We start from the raw sequence: 15,719 nt of genomic DNA, 5'->3' as shown, positions 1-15,719 counted from the left end.
AAAAGATTTTAAATACTGTTCAATTTTTTAAATCACAGTATTGTGTTAGTTTCAGGTATATAGCAAAATGATCCAGTTATATATATATATATTTTTTCAGATTATTTTCCTTTTAAGATTATTACAAGATATTATAGCTCCCTGTGCTATACAGTAAATCCTTGTTGCTTATCTATTTTATGTATATTAGTTTGTATATTCAGTTAGTTTTTAATATTTAGTCACTTTGTTAAAGAAAAGAAAAATCCAAGATAGTCCCTTACCATATTGAGTAAATACAGATGTACTGAGTGTTACGAATGCATTTAGTATGAATGTATGTAGTGTTAAACATCACCTTGGAGTTACTGCCCAGCTAGAAGTTACCTGACAATTACTTTTCCTTTTTTTGTTTCCTTTTGGAAATAATTAAATACTTCTGTTATTAATACTTGGTTAATAAGCTGGCACTTTGACTTAATTTTTCTGCTGAATTTTACTAGCACTTAAAGTTGTCTTCTCAACTCAAAAGTATTTTTATTGCTCTCCCAGAGGATACAGCCTTGAATTTAGTATAGTTTTTGTCTTCTAATCTTAAAATGTTACACAGCGGTTCATTAAAAGCAGTGGTGAATATACATAATACAGATGGTGTGAAATCTAGCTCTGTTTTTTACCTTATTTGAAAAAGGCACTTCTATCAACAATTCTCCTTGTATTTTTTAACTTTATTTGCATGACTCCTGAATTGATTCAACCTGTTTTTTTTTTTTAAGAAGTCGTGTTCCCTGGGGTTACATTACAACAGGTCTAGATGGCCCTCCTGAGACAGAAGCTGAAGTTAGCCACACAGAAGGGGATACCTATAGAATAAGTAGATTTTCACTGACCATAAATGTCAATCAAGCTCAGACTAGCAAACCTAAAATAACCTTATGCAGATAAAACCTTTTTGGCTAGGCATAGAACTAGTGTTCCATAATTTAAGAAAAAGTATATTCATAAGTTGTACACTACAGCTTTAGAAATGATTTAAGCACTGCTACTGCTACTGCTGCTAAGTCGCTTCAGTCGTGTCCGACTCTGTGCGACCCCATAGACGGCAGCCCACCAGGCTCCCCCGTCCCTGGGATTCTCCAGGCAAGAACACTGGAGTGGGTTGCCATTTCCTTCTCCAGTGCATGAAAGTGAAAAGTGAAAGTGAAGTCGCTCAGTCATGTCCAACTCCTAGCAACCCCATGGACTGCAGCCCACCAGGCCCCTCCGTCCATGGGATTTTCCAGGCAAGAGTACTGGAATGGGTTGCCATTGCCTTCTCTGATTTAAGCACACTGATCTGCAAAGTGTCCATAAAGCACTGGTGATTCTATTCTAGAAGAAATGGACTACTGTTCTCTGTGTACTGCATTCTGAGCACTTTAAAGGACAAAGTCAGCCAGTAAGATGGGCTGAGGGCACAGGTAAGGAGTTGCTGGACATCAAAGAGCCTCTCACAGTCTGTCAAGGCTCCTGGGATGACCTAGATTCGCCATGCGATGAGTCATTCCCATGCGAAATAGGTGGTTCGTGGGCTCACCTGTCACAGCAGTGAGACTGAGGGGTGCCAAAACACACTTCGAGGACAAACACCAAAGACTGTAGGGCATACTTCTATGGATCATTGCCATGATCCTCAAATCACTTATATAAAGTAGGAAACTTCATTTAAATACTTGCTAACAATGAAGACATGTTGCACTCTCTCTAACCTTCATTGGAGCTGTTTGTACCCAGGTCCCTGACATATTTTTGTAATTGCTCTTCAATCACTTTATACAATATTATCCTCTCACACTCAAGTCTCCTGGGAGTCTTCTGAATACTGTATTTCAAACTTTCCTTTGGTTCATGTCTACCTCCATATGCAATCAATTATTTTTAGGCAGAAGGTCCCTGTTCCCAGTTTAACTTGTTCAAGCTATTTCTCCAATCCAGCTTCATAGGCTCAGCTTCCCTCTTGGAATCCTCATGTTCACTACCTTCTTCTATGTTTCAGCAGATCCTCCTAACAGGCAGTATATTCCCTCTCAGAGCGTGAATCCCCTTTAACAGGCAGCCAAAAAGCCCATAGATACCAAATACCATGTAAGAAAACCTTCACATCTTCATCTCAGTTTCCCATTTAAAGGAACTCTCTTGATCACAGATAAGCATTTTTTCAAAAACACAGAAGAAAGAATGTACACGGTTATGGAGAAATAGTAAAGCAATCAACAGAGGAAATGAAAAAGCCCCTCAGAATTTATACAATGCCTTGTCTTTAGTAGTAAGTTTTTCAAAGAAGATAAATGGATAGAAATATTGTTAAAATTTTACTTTGACTATAATCTGAGTTTCTACCATTTTAAAGTACTATATATGCAAAATCTTATTGGTTGGTGACAAATATACTATGTTAATGAATCTCATAGCAAGGATTATGTTTGCATACATAAATTACTAGATTACATTTTAGCTTTAGCAGATAAATCAGTGGCTCTCACTCTTGACTACTGATTAGAATTACTTAGAGAGCTTTCTAAAAGTATACATGCCCAGTCCCACACCAGACCAATAGAATCAGGATCCCAAGGAGTGGGCCTAAACACTGACTGTTACAGTATATTATAATCTAAACTCAGGACAGAGCTTACAGATCATTTAGACCAACTTGATCATTTTATAGCTGAGAAACAAAAGCCCAGAGACCCAGAGCCCAGAGAGTCCAGGTCCCCACCAGGTCAGTCGAACTAACACTTAGGGACAGAGCCAGGCCTAGAGCCCAAAAGTCTTGTGTCCATCCAGGTTTCTTCTTTCACCTTGACTCATTCACTTCTTAATATATTCATTCAGGAAATAGTTTGAGAGCCCATTCTAGGCTAAATCTTAGATAAAAAACTTGTTGCTATTCTGGAACATTGCTGAAAAGAATCCAAATGTCCTCCAATGGTGAACAGACAAACAAGGCAATGAAATAACACTCTGCAATAAAAAGAAACAAACTACTGATACAATTAACAAAGTAGATGAATTTTAAAAACATTTATGCTAAGTGAAAGAAGCCAGGTACAAAAGACCATGTATTATATGATTCAGTCGCTCAGTTGTGTCCGACTCTTTGCGACCCCATGAACAGCAGCATGCCTGGCCTCCCTGTCCATCACCAACTCCCAGAGTCCACCCAAACCCATGTCCATTGTGTCAGTGACGCCATCCAACCATCTCATCCTCTGTCGTCCCCTTCTCTCACTCTCAATCTTTCCCAGCATCAGGGTCTTTTCAAATGAGTCAGCTCTCCACATCAGGTAGCCAAAGTATTGGAGTTTCAGCTTCAACGTCAGTCCCTCCAATGAACACCTGGGACTGATGTCCTGTAGGATGGACTGGTTGGATTTCCTTGCAGTCCAAGGGACTCCCAAGAGTCTTTGTTCACCACAGTTCAAAAGCATCAATTCTTCAGCACTCAGCTTTCTTTATAGTCCAACTCTCTCATCCATACATGACCACTGGAAAAACCATAGCCTTGACTAGACGGACCTTTGTTAGCAAAATAATGTCTCTGCTTTTGAATATGCTGTCTAGGTTGGTCATAACTTTCCTTCCAAGGAGTAAGCGTCTTTTAATTTCATGGCTGCAGTCACCATCTGCAGTGAGTTTGGAGCCCCCCAAAAATAAAGTCTGACACTGTTTGCACTGTTTCCCCATCTATTTCCCATGAAGTGATGGGACCAGATGCCATGATCTTCGTTTTCTGAATGTTGAGGTTTAAGCCAGCTTTTTCACTCTCCACTTTCACTTTCATCAATAGGCTTTTTAGTTCCTCTTTACTTTCTGCCATAAGGGTGGTATCATAATAGGTTCTTTAATGGTGTGTAAATTATGTCTCAATAAAACTTTAAAAAAAAACCAATCTGATGTCATTTATTGAATACTATATAAAAGGAATTTGTACTAGGATTTAAATAGTACTTCCCTCAGTGATGTGCTAGTATTTTTTTAAACCAGTTAACTGATATAAAGAATGCTTAGCACACAATTTACAATCAATAATACAATACATGACTCTTAATTGTAAACTCCAAACACTTATACTTCGGTGTGACTTGCCATTTCTTGCAAAACCCACTATCAGTTTTTAAAATTATTTCACCAACAATAGCGTCACAAATTCAAACAATAAATAAATGCTTGATATCTGGCTAATACAGCAAAGAAGCTGTGCACATTATTGACCAACAGTGTAGTTCTGACAAGAATGTTGACTGATATTTTTATTTACTTTCAGGAGAAAAGTGAAACAATGAAGATGTATGCCAGAACTTCACTTGTTCTTCACTGAGGTAAGAAGCTTCTTTGCTGAAATCAATCATGACAGTTGTCAAAGAATGAAAGAATATTTTCTCAATTATGGATGGGTGGTATTGACTATATGACAGCCACAGACATGAAACATTTTAACTTCAATCTTCATTAACATTTTGCTATCACTTTCTTAAATCTAGAGACAACCAACAATAAATTTAAGCCCTGCTTTGTAGCATTTGACAATTTCCATGGTGTTAATACTTCCACAATGGCTGGTTTCAAGCTACCACCACATCTCTTAATGCAGAGCTGAGAAGAGATAGGCAGTATCAGACCAGTAAACAGTATTTCCACATACAGATACAACCAACATAATTTATCTTATCAGCGTAGCTAAGAGTAAAACAATTATGAAGAGATGAGTTTTGAGTTTTGTGATCTTTGTTTTTAACATAAATTAATTGTAAATTTATGTAATTTAATATATTAAATATATTTATGTAATTTAATGTAACAATTAATAGTATAAAGTATAACAATGAGCTTCCATCCACTGGTTCTAACACACAACCAACTGCCCATTTTTCCAGCAAGAAAACTGAAGCTCACAGAGATTGTCACTAACTAGCCCTGGTCACACAGGACAGTGCCACCCAGGTCGGTCTATTTCAAACCTTCTTCCTCTCCTTAAAATGTAGCTGGTTTTAGCAACTACTACAGGCATCAACCAGTAGCCATCAACACTGGGGCAAGACCCTCCACCACAGCCGGCTTCCATCAACTACCTCTAGTCACATGAAAAGACTAACTTGCTGAAGGCTCAGATGATAGTTAATAATTTTTTTAGAAATAAAATGTTTTTAAAAAAATTTTTTTAATGTAATTAAGACCTACCCACATAGCAACATCCAAACACTTTCCTGTGAACAGATTTATCATTTGTTGGGTAACCACTGCTTTCCTTTCCAATGGGTGGAATGGGAACTCTGACTAGAGAAGGAGGAAGAAAAAAAGGAGAGAGCACATCTACCTGACAGTTTTGCTAAAGGCAAGGAAGGATCCGATTTGACTGAGTCCAGATTCAGTGACCAGCAATTGCATAACAACTGGTAGGAATGATAGATCATTGTCTTTCTAACGTTTGCCATTTGATAATCCTATTCACACATTCCCCTCACTATAGTTCTTGAAAACTGTACTGAAGACTTACCTTAGAGGTCTTAGCAAAGGCCACGTGCTGTGCGTCCTCAGTCACCAACGACTCTTTGCGACCCCCTGGACTAGCCCATCAGGCTCCTCTGTTTCCTGGATCTTCCAGGCAAAAATATTGGAGTGGGTTGCCATTTCCTCCTCCAGAGGATCTTCCCAACCCAAGTCTCCTTTGTCTCTTCCATTGGCAGGCGGATTCTTTACCACTGAGCCGCCTGGGAAACCCAAAGACCACGTATTTTAACCAATTTCCAAGAAAGAAAAAGGTTTCAAGAGTAAACCACTTAGTTCTCCACAGAAATACATCCCGGCCTGGGTCTGGTTCACTCCTTCTCCTCCGTGGTACCATTTTCACATCGGCCGCCTCTGCCTTCACTGACTGCTATCTAGTGGGGCCTGGTCGTGACACGGCCACTGCTCAGCCTCTCAGCTCCCATTCCTGTCAGAGTGGGGTGAAATATTATAATGCAGTCCTGATGCCGCATAAGAAGGCTCATGAACAATGTGAATTTACACTGTGGAGTTTCAGTAAAAAAAAAAAAAAAAAGTGCTTCGAAACATTTAGGCAGAGTTGGTTCCAGTCAAAAAGCGCGGCCAGGCCCAGCTCCTCAAAACCTCAAGGGCAGGCAGCACCAGACGCGGGACAGAGCGCCACGCAGCAATCTCCCGCCACCGCGAATCGCACATGCGCAGTCAGCCCCTCGGGCGACTGCTCAGCCCCACCCCTCAGAGACGCAGGGTTTTCTGAAGCCACGGAGCGTAGAGACGCTCACGCGCCGGCGGCAGACGCGCAGGCGCAGTGGGGCGCTATCGCGGAGCCCTCTCGGTTGTTTCTCGCGGTCCAGGGAAGCTGGTTTGCTAGGTGCAGTTGGGCCCGTCAGGTGCTGAAAGGCCGGGCTCGTGGATCCCCAACACCTAAGTCTCAGCAGCACGGAGGTTCAGGGTGTCACCGAAGGCGCGGGGCCGGGCGCCGCCAGCGGCGCGCTCCGCCCCGGAGCCCCCGCCCCTGCACCGGGCCAGGCCCTGACTCCAGCCCCCGTCCCGGGCGCCTCGGCCTCGCAGTTCGCGCTTCTGGTGATGCACCCCTGTGGAGGGCAGGACGAAGTCGCGGCCGAGGGCGTCCTGCGGCCGGCTCCGGCCCTGGGGGGCAGCGGCGGGCCCGGCAAGCCCGTTCGGTACCTGTGCGAAGTGGCGGGGGATGGCGAGGAGGAGGCGGGGGAGGACGAGGCCGACCTGCTGGACACCTCGGACCCCCCGGGAGGAGGCGAGAGCACAGCCAGTTTGGAGGATCTGGAGGACGAGGAGACCCACTCGGGGGGCGAGGGCGGCGGCGGGGGAGCCCGGAGACGGGGCAGCGGTGGTGGCGGCAGCGGCGGCGGCGGCCTGAACAAGACATGCACGTACGAGGGCTGCAGCGAGACCACGAGCCAGGTGGCCAAGCAGCGCAAACCGTGGATGTGCAAGAAACACCGCAACAAGATGTACAAGGACAAGTACAAGAAGAAGAAAAGCGACCAGGCCCTGAACTGCGGTGGGGCCGCCGCGGCTGGCAGCTCAGGAAACGTCAAACTGGAGGTATGGCCTGGGGTCTGGGGGAGTGGGAGGTGAAAAAAGAGACCCAACTCCTGCCGCAGACCGCAGCTTCAGCGCCTGCCCACCGGCTCCCAAAGGGGCCGGGTTTCCGTGGCTGGACTTGTGGCTGAAAGTTAGCGAGTGCTTGCCCTCAAAAAGTTTATGCAGACGTAGGCAAGCCTGAAGAGTTTTGGTACACCCTTGTAGAGATGAGTAAATCTCGATGAAAATGGTGTGACATGGTAGCAAAGCTGTAATTTCAAAGATCTGGGATATGGGCTGGAAGGGCAGGTAGTAAATTGAGCTGATTCATCACTGGAGGAGTAGGCAAAGAGCATTAGGAACCCAACTGAAATCGGTCCTTTAGAGAAGGTAATCTCTTCCTTTTTTCACTACCCTATTCTCAGTATCCTTTTCTTGAGTATACCTAATCTTAGTACCCTGTTCTCAGCACCTTTCCACTAGCTAAAGTGGAAAAAAGAGTACTTTGGTTAGTATTCTTTGTGTTATATTCTTAATCTTATCTCAGTACTCTGTTCTTATTAATAGTGCTTAGTTCTGTTCTCAGTGTCTTTCTCTCAGTTAACTTTATTTTTAATACTCCAGTTCTCAGTAAATAAGCATCTCTCTTATTCAAGAATGAAAGTAAGGGTAGTCGTTTGACCCTCTGTTTGTTCCAAAGGTACTCATTCACTTCAGAATTCTTTACAGACTGAGAAGAAGATACACTTCTTTTCAGGAAGGAAATGTTTTACCTGTAACCACTTTCTTTTTCTTTCTTTCTTTTTTTAATTGTCAAGCATTTACACCTACAGTTTGAGGAAAATACATAAAAGGCAAGTAGATACCTGAATTAGAATCTCTCCATCCAACCCCTACAAAAAGAAACTTAATTTTTTTCCTATTCTGAAATAACTTGCATGATTTCTTAGGAAAGAGAATTGTTATACTCAACAAATATAGCCATTTACTTAAAGGACACTATCAGTTTGAAGAATCAGAAGCTCTAAGTCTTTGTTGAACTGAGTGGAAAGAAAAGAACTAACGGGAACAGTCAGGATACAATAAGGGCCAACTGTAAGTGCTGCTTTCTTTAGTAGTGGAGAGGATAGATCACTGTAGGCTGAGATATTCTAGAAAGGCTTTGCAGAGAAAATGCAACTCAGTATAAGCTAGAAAGGACGGCTAATAGTTTGTGTTTATCAGCTCAGTTTCTTATATGCCAGGCACAGTGCTCAGCTATAAATGGAGTCTCACCCCTTTAAGCAATGAGATAGATACTTTACTTTCCATAAGTGGAAGCTGAGGCAAAGAGAGGTTAAGTAATTTGGCCCAGATCATGCAGCCAGCAAGTACTCAAACCCAAGCAGTCTGGTTCTAGAACCTTCAGTCTTATCCCCATGCTATCCTGCTTCCCTAGAATTTTGGTGGTAAAAAGAAAGAGAAGCACGTCTTAGTAAAGGAAGGAGAAGTGGGAATACAGGAGCTACTTTTCGGAAGACTAAAGTGGAGTATCTGTGTGGTAAATTCACAAAAGATAAATTTGGAAAGAGTTTGAAGCCAGTTTTTGTATGATACTGAATGCCAGGCATTGGGATTTGAATTTGGAGGCTTCAAAAGAAAGTTCCTAGTTAGGCAGTAACAAGGGCTCCTATTGTAATGGTGTGGGTTAAAGTCAAGGGCCCCTAGATTTAGAGATTTTTAGGAGATAGCTATAGAAGGACTGGTAGGTGGTGACGGGGTGTGCTGCCATAGTATGAGCAGCAAGATTAGAAATTAAGGTATTTAAAAATCAGTATTCCTTAAAAAAAAAAAAAAAAAGAAATCAGTATTTCTGACACAAATCAAGGTTAAATGAGGAACAGATGTATATAATGTTTAGTCCATGTATCTAAAAATGGTGCTGTGTGAGTGACACAGAAAGGAACCAGGGATGAAAGCAGTGACCTGTGGGATTGATTATTATCATAAAATGTCTAAGAACACTGTCATTTGGAAGAAGCAGTAGAGTTATTTTGCATAGTTCTGAAGTAACCAGGACTCAGGTGAGTCACAAGGGTTATGTGTTTCAGCCCAACCTAAGGAAATGCCACCTAAACGTTAGTTACTCAAAACCAAATCAGTTCAGTTCAGTCGCTCAGTCGTGTCAGACTCTGCGACCCCATGGACTGCAGCACACCAGGCCTCCCTGTCCATCACCAAATTCTGGAGTTTACTCAGACTCGTTGTCCTTTGAGTCGGTGATGCCATCCAACCATCTCATCCTGTGTCGTCCCCTTCTCCTCCCGCCTTCAGTCTTTCCCAGCATCAGGGTCTTTTCCAATGAGTCAGTTCTTCGCATTAGGTGGCCAGAGTATTGGAGTTTCAGCTTTAGCATCAGTCCTTCCAATGAATATTCAGGATGGGTAGCCTCAAAAATTGGTAACTCCTTAGAACAAAAAGTGTTGAAGATTTCTATAATTCCAGCACTTGCAGAAGTTAGGACTGGATGACTGAAGGTTATTTTCACTACAAGCTTCTATGATTTTGTCTTACTAACATTCTGAATGTATTAATGCACAGTGATGTGTGTGAGGTGGTGAGAATACGGGAACTCCACGTCAATTTCAACATCCCATTTCTAGTGCAGATAAGAATCAATCAGTCCCATAAGTAGTTAATCTTGTGGGGAGAGAGAAAGAAATTATTTTTGTTTTCTCTGAGTATTAGAGTCTCCTTTTTACAGGTGTGTGTGTGTGTGTGTATTTGTGAGGCTTAAAATGTTTAGGGATTGAATTTTTTTTAACATTAAATTGATAAACTTCTCATAGTGAAAGAGATAAGGCGAATAGTCTAATAGATAACTCAGAAACCAGTAGAAAGAAAGTCAAAGGATTTCCCTGGTGGTGCAGTCGTTAAGACTCTGCACTTCCAATGCAGGGAGCATGGATTTGATCCCTGGCTGGGGAACTAAGATCCCACATGGCATGGCCAAAAATAAATAAAATTGGAAACGTTTTAAAAAAAAGATCAAGAGAAAAAAACAGCTTAACATCTAAATAATCTTTAGATGAAGAGCAGAATAAGAGTAAATTTATACAAGGCATGGCTTATGTGACTTTATATTTGTCAGAATTTTTGTATATAGTCAGCATTTTATAAGAGTCAGAATGTTTCAGTAAACTTAACATTTTGTTGGCCAGGAAAATTGTAAGTATTTAAGATCCTACCAGGTAACTGGGGGAACATAATTGGTAGTAAGTGCTGCTGATTTTGAGTAAGGATGCCTCAGGGTATGGTGTGATTTCAGGACTACCTGTTTTGTCTATACCAGTAGCAAGAGATTACTTACACCAGTGCTTCCCAGTCTTTTCAAAGCCAGTTTGTCATTTTTCTCCTGGTGACTTCCAAATTTTGAAATCTTTGTGTATCAATTGCTTTTCTTTAAGTAATATTTTACTGCCCACCCCATTTTTTGGTTGGTGGTGTTTGTTGTTTGTTGGGCAAAAAAAGCAGTGAAGAGTGTTTCATTAGCACTATATAAATGGCCTTTGCGTTCACATACTCCATCCAAAGGCAGGCAGACAATTTGACCTGGATAGCTTTATCTGAAGACAGTGTTCCGTTTCCACTTGGCATTGTTTTGTAATGTTGAAAATTGCTCACAGCTATTAAAATAGGTCCCCTTCCTCTACCCCTGCCCCTCTGTTGATTTTTGAGAACTTCTGGAGACTGAAGATCCCAGATTGGAAATTCTGGATCTGAGGGAGTGAGGCGTGTTATGTAATGTCAATACTTTGCCTAGTGACTTAAAGAGGGACTTTCCCAAAGGCTCCCAGGAACTGGGCAATAAGGAAGAGAAGCAAAGCATCATTGAAATGCCTGTAATCATGGATTATTATATCAACTCTTAATCCTATTTGCATTTTGTCTTTTATCGCAGGAAAGTGCAGACAACATACTCTCCATTGTAAAACAAAAAACGGGATCCTTTGGAGATCGACCTGCAAGACCTACCCTTTTAGAACAAGTGTTAAATCAAAAAAGACTGGTAAATATCTGTTTGTACAGTAGTTCCAAACCTGACACATTTGTTTGTTATAAATGAAACTGTTCAACTTTTGAGATTTTTAAGCTGGTTATCACAGTTATAACTGTGCCTCTTCCAGTATACATTGGAATCTCATAAAGACAAAATTACGGAGAAAATATAATTTCAGTTCAGTTCAGTTGCTCAGTCGTGTCCAACTCTTTGCAACCCCATGAATTGCAGCACGCCAGGCCTTCCTGTCCATCACCAACTCCCAGAGTCCACCCAAACCCGTGTCCATCGAGTTGGTGATGCCATCCAGCCATCTCATCCTTTGTCGTCCCCTTCTCCTCCTGCCCTCAGTCTTTCCCAGCATCAGGGTCTTTTCACGTGATTCAGCTCTTCGCATGAGGTGGCCAAAGTATTGGAGTTTCAGCTTCAATATCAGTCTTTTCCAGTGAACACCCAGGACTGATCTGCTTTAGGGTGGACTGGTTGGATCTCCTTGGAGTCCATGGGACTCTCAAGAGTCTTCTCCAACACCACAGTTCAAAAGCATCAATTCTTCAGCACTCAGCCGTCTTTACAGTCCAATTCTCATATCCATACATGACTTTTAGCTACATAAAAATGAATACTGTAGTAAAAAAATGGCAGCATAAAAATAAAAATGCAAACTTGAAAATAACAGGAAAAAGAGTTGCAATAAATATATAAAAGATGATGTTTGATAAGGTTGACATTTTTCTCATACAGATTGATGAAGAATTTTGCCCTCAATACATGGCAAAAAAAATATAAACGGAAAAAAGCAGAAATGCTTCCCTTATATGATATGGAAATGTATTTCATATCAGTAAAAACGTAATAAACAGTTCAATAAGTGAAAATTATTTAAATGATAAAACACAGTGATGTTGAGGACTCCCATGAAAGGGACTCTCATTCTGATGGCATCTTACATTAGTACAACACTAATATAATATTTATTATAATATTAATAAAAGAAAGCAGTTGGACAGTCTGTATCAAGAGTCCTTAAAATGGTCATTCCTTCACTCAGAAATCATTTTACTGTGAAGACATACGCAGGAAATGAATCCTAAGTATAGATAAAGTTAAGCGTAAGGACATTCCCAGAAATGTATTTATCACAAATAGTAAAATAGTAATTTAAACAACTTCATTGTTCAGTAGCCTCATAACAGCTAAGTAGACTGTTGTACATTTACTTAATAAAGGTTGGGCAGTCTTTACAAGAGTTGGACACGACTGAAGTGACTTAGTGGGCATGCATGCATTGGAGAAGGAAATGGCAACCCACTCCAGTATTGCCTGGAGAATCCCAGGGACAGAGGAGCCTGGTGGGCTGCCATCTGTGGGGTCGCACAGAGTCAGACAGGACTGAAGCGACTTAGCAGCAGCAGCAGCAGTCTTTACGAATAAATTTTAAACAAAAGCATTTAATAAATAGGAAATATACTATGCCGTAATGTTAAATTTTAAAATCAGTATTTAATGATGGTACTTCCATCTTATTTGGTTTATCTTGTTCAGTATATTCGGTTCAGTTCCTGGCATGTTGTGATTCATGGGGTCGCAAAGAGTTCAGTATATTAGGCTCAAGGTTTTTCTTCCTTATCAATTTATATAAATACTTTAATAAAAACAGTCTTATATTTGTTATGTGAGTATAACTATATTTAAAAATGGTCAGTGTATAAAACTTATTAGTTCTTTTAGAGCAGTTGTATTTCTTTTCTGAACTTTTAGTAGCGTGCTAATATTAGTTTTATTATACATGTATACCTATATTTAAACACACATACCTATACACACAATCATACATCATTTTTAATTTCTTCCAAAAGACTTAGTGAGCTAGTGGGAGGAACTTGAGCTCCAGTACTTGTCAAAAATGTATATGTTTCTAAACTGGAATTTTAACTGCCATGTTTACATGGGGTATCTTTTCATTTCCTTTTTTTTTTTTTTCCCCTTGCTGTAATCTTGGGCCAGCGCTCTTCTTGGCCCTTAGGTTTCATAAAGAGTATACATGCTGGCATATCATAAAAGCATTTCCTTTGTGTGCAAAGTCACCAATAAAATCAGGCTTCCCACATGAGTTTTAGATTTTAGTATTTGATGCATGATACCAGATTTTATTATTATTAGTTTGAAGTTTAACTGCAGTACATCAAATGAAGAAATGAATTCAGTTCAGGAATTTTTTTTGTAAGTATATTATATCGGGTATAAGGATATAGCAGAGTAATTTTACAGCATGAATACAATCTCATAAGAATACTGCTATTAATAAACATATTTTCTCTTTCTCCTTTTTAAGTCATTACTAAGAAGTCCAGAAGTGGTGCAGTTTTTACAGAAACAGCAGCAGCTATTAAATCAGCAAGTTTTGGAACAAAGACAACAGCAGTTTCCAGGAACATCGGTGTGAGGAAATTTATTAAGAAGATCTACACGTTTTTTATCTTATTGTAGTAGACAGACGGACATATTTTTATACTACAGATAAATGGAGTAAGACATGCCAGCAGATGGTAAACAGTCATTTTCCTATGAATGTATGTGTGCATTTGGAGACAAATAAGCATTGCACATTGTGCGTCTAGTCCTTTCAGATCACCATGGATTTGAGGAAATCAGCTTATCTTTCCAGGGTAGTATTTAAATACAAGGTTTTTTTTAAAAAAACTAAGTTTCTCTTCAGTCATTGTTACTGAAGGTAATACAGCAGTTGCTTTCTGTGGAAGTCATGAAGTTAATAGATATTAATCTTGGATCATCTAACTCAGTGGTTCTCATCAAGGGGCAATCCATGGCAGTACAAGGGCCAGCCAGCCATCCAGTTGGAAATGGATGGGTATGTTTTGTCACGGTGACCTTGAAAACTTGCTGTTTTTTAGTGAGTGGGCCAGGAATGCTAAGTGTCTGAAATGGTCCCCCACAGTTCAGAATTATCTTACACTCGGTGCCAATAACCCTCCTCTTAAGAAACACTGAGAGCTATTTGTGTTGATAAAATGTAGTTAGGGCACCTGGAGTTGGGTTCTCATAATAACCTTTTCTTTCCGGTTAAGACTGGAGCTGTCAAGGTGGTAAGCATATTTTTTATGTGTAAAGAAAGGGATCATTATTAAATATCTGAGAGAGTAGGATGTGCACCTCTTCTCAAAGACGTGCTGGTAAAACCCAGGAGGGATTAACTAAGTACCCTGGAATGAGTGCGCCTCCTAGAGTCGGCCTCTCTGCTTCTATCAGTGTTCTCTTTTAAAGCAAACAACTTTTGTGTACTGAATTTGTGAACAGTACAAACGTATGTCCTCTTACCAGTGTCAGAACAAAACTACTTTTTTATACTCATTTCTTTTTCAAAAAGAGATCCCCAAAATAACACTCCAGCATTTTTGTCAGAAGATCGTATTATTCCTAGATAATGTTCAGAGAGTGATGGGCAATCTGGATAGATACTTTTTTCTTGTATTTTCTCCTAGTAAAACTTTTAAAAGGCAAAGCTTACCAATAAGAGTGCCAAATCAAATGTCAAGAAAGTGTTTCTAGTGTTAGAATAATAAGTGCATAGGCCTGAAAGTTAAAACTGTGCAGAAAGTTGTTACAGTCTCTTGAGTTTTAAGCTATGAAATATATATCAAGTTGAAATTTAGTCATGAATGTTCTAAGATAACCTTAAGGAGAGAAGGAATCTTTTTGTTGACTTTTTATATCTGTTTTTATACCTGCATATCTGTGCAGAAACACTTTTACCAGAATTACTCATTAAAGTCATTATCGACCTTTGAGTTGTCTGATTCACTAATTCTCTTCTTCAGTTGCTCTACACCAGATGCAGAGGAATTCATTTACATTTGTTATCCACTGTTCGCTTGTTTTCTTAATTGTGGAGCTGGGAGCTTTTTTTGAATCCCTAGAGTATAAGTTAACATCTGTAGTTAAAAAGCAGCTTATCCTTCTTCAAGTGAAACAGGATGAGGAAATTAGAAAGTAATAGGTCAGTAAAAGCTGAAGGAACTTAAAATATATTAAAAGAAAGGAACTACTTAATATATAAAAAACAATAAAGTTTTTACTTATTTGGGGTAGGTTTATTGCAGTTTGCCCCCAACTTTGTTTTACCCCTCCATGTATGTGTAACTTTTGTAATGTGGCTTCACTGTTCGTCCCACTGAGGGGTTGAGTTTATTTATCCTTTAAATCTGGAGAACTGGCCTTGTGTGTGTATCCTTGGATGGCCTCAGGGAGCAGAGACACCATCCTAGCCTGGGACCCCCTGTTTTGGACTGCTGTGTGAGAGGCAGTAGATCTTGTATTTCTTGTATCTGCCATGGTTATTCAGGTGTTCTGTGACATCCAGCCAAACCAATATCCTCAATAATATTAGTATTATCCTCAGTAATACTGTATGTAAGAGGGTTGATGAGCAGCATTGAAGATTTGGTCTGGAAACCAGGAACCAATAATGGCAATCTGCAATCAGGTGACAGTTTCACAGGGCTCCAACAGACATAGAGGAAGAATGATAAATTGCAAGCCTGAGCTCAAATTCATTTAGTGGAAGAAGTGGAGGAAGTTAGGTTGCCTTTGTGAG

At 40.3% G+C, this 15,719-nt stretch overlaps 1 protein-coding gene across 1 annotated transcript; it reads left to right on the top strand.

The window, feature by feature from the left end:
• Positions 1-6,273: 6,273 nt before the first annotated feature.
• On the top strand, positions 6,274-14,913 carry RFXAP (regulatory factor X associated protein). The gene is made up of 3 exons (XM_061434759.1): positions 6,274-7,086; positions 11,006-11,113; positions 13,440-14,913. The coding sequence occupies exons 1-3, from the start codon at positions 6,589-6,591 to the stop codon at positions 13,548-13,550; spliced, it is 717 nt and encodes a 238-aa protein (XP_061290743.1). The 5' UTR covers positions 6,274-6,588; the 3' UTR covers positions 13,551-14,913.
• Positions 14,914-15,719: the final 806 nt, after the last annotated feature.

Source organism: Bos javanicus, chromosome 12 (assembly GCF_032452875.1).
Source record: "Bos javanicus breed banteng chromosome 12, ARS-OSU_banteng_1.0, whole genome shotgun sequence".
NCBI lineage: Eukaryota > Metazoa > Chordata > Mammalia > Artiodactyla > Bovidae > Bos > Bos javanicus.
Note: the sequence above shows the minus strand (reverse complement) of the source record. Positions and strands in the feature narration are given on the sequence as shown.

Coding starts and splice junctions, on each gene's coding strand:
- RFXAP (XM_061434759.1), top strand. CDS start 6,589: ATGCACCCCTGTGGAGGGCAGGACGAAGTCGCGGCCGAGGGCGTCCTG. Junction 7,087..11,005: donor CAGGAAACGTCAAACTGGAG/GTATGGCCTGGG, acceptor CTTTTATCGCAG/GAAAGTGCAGACAACATACT. Junction 11,114..13,439: donor TGTTAAATCAAAAAAGACTG/GTAAATATCTGT, acceptor CTCCTTTTTAAG/TCATTACTAAGAAGTCCAGA.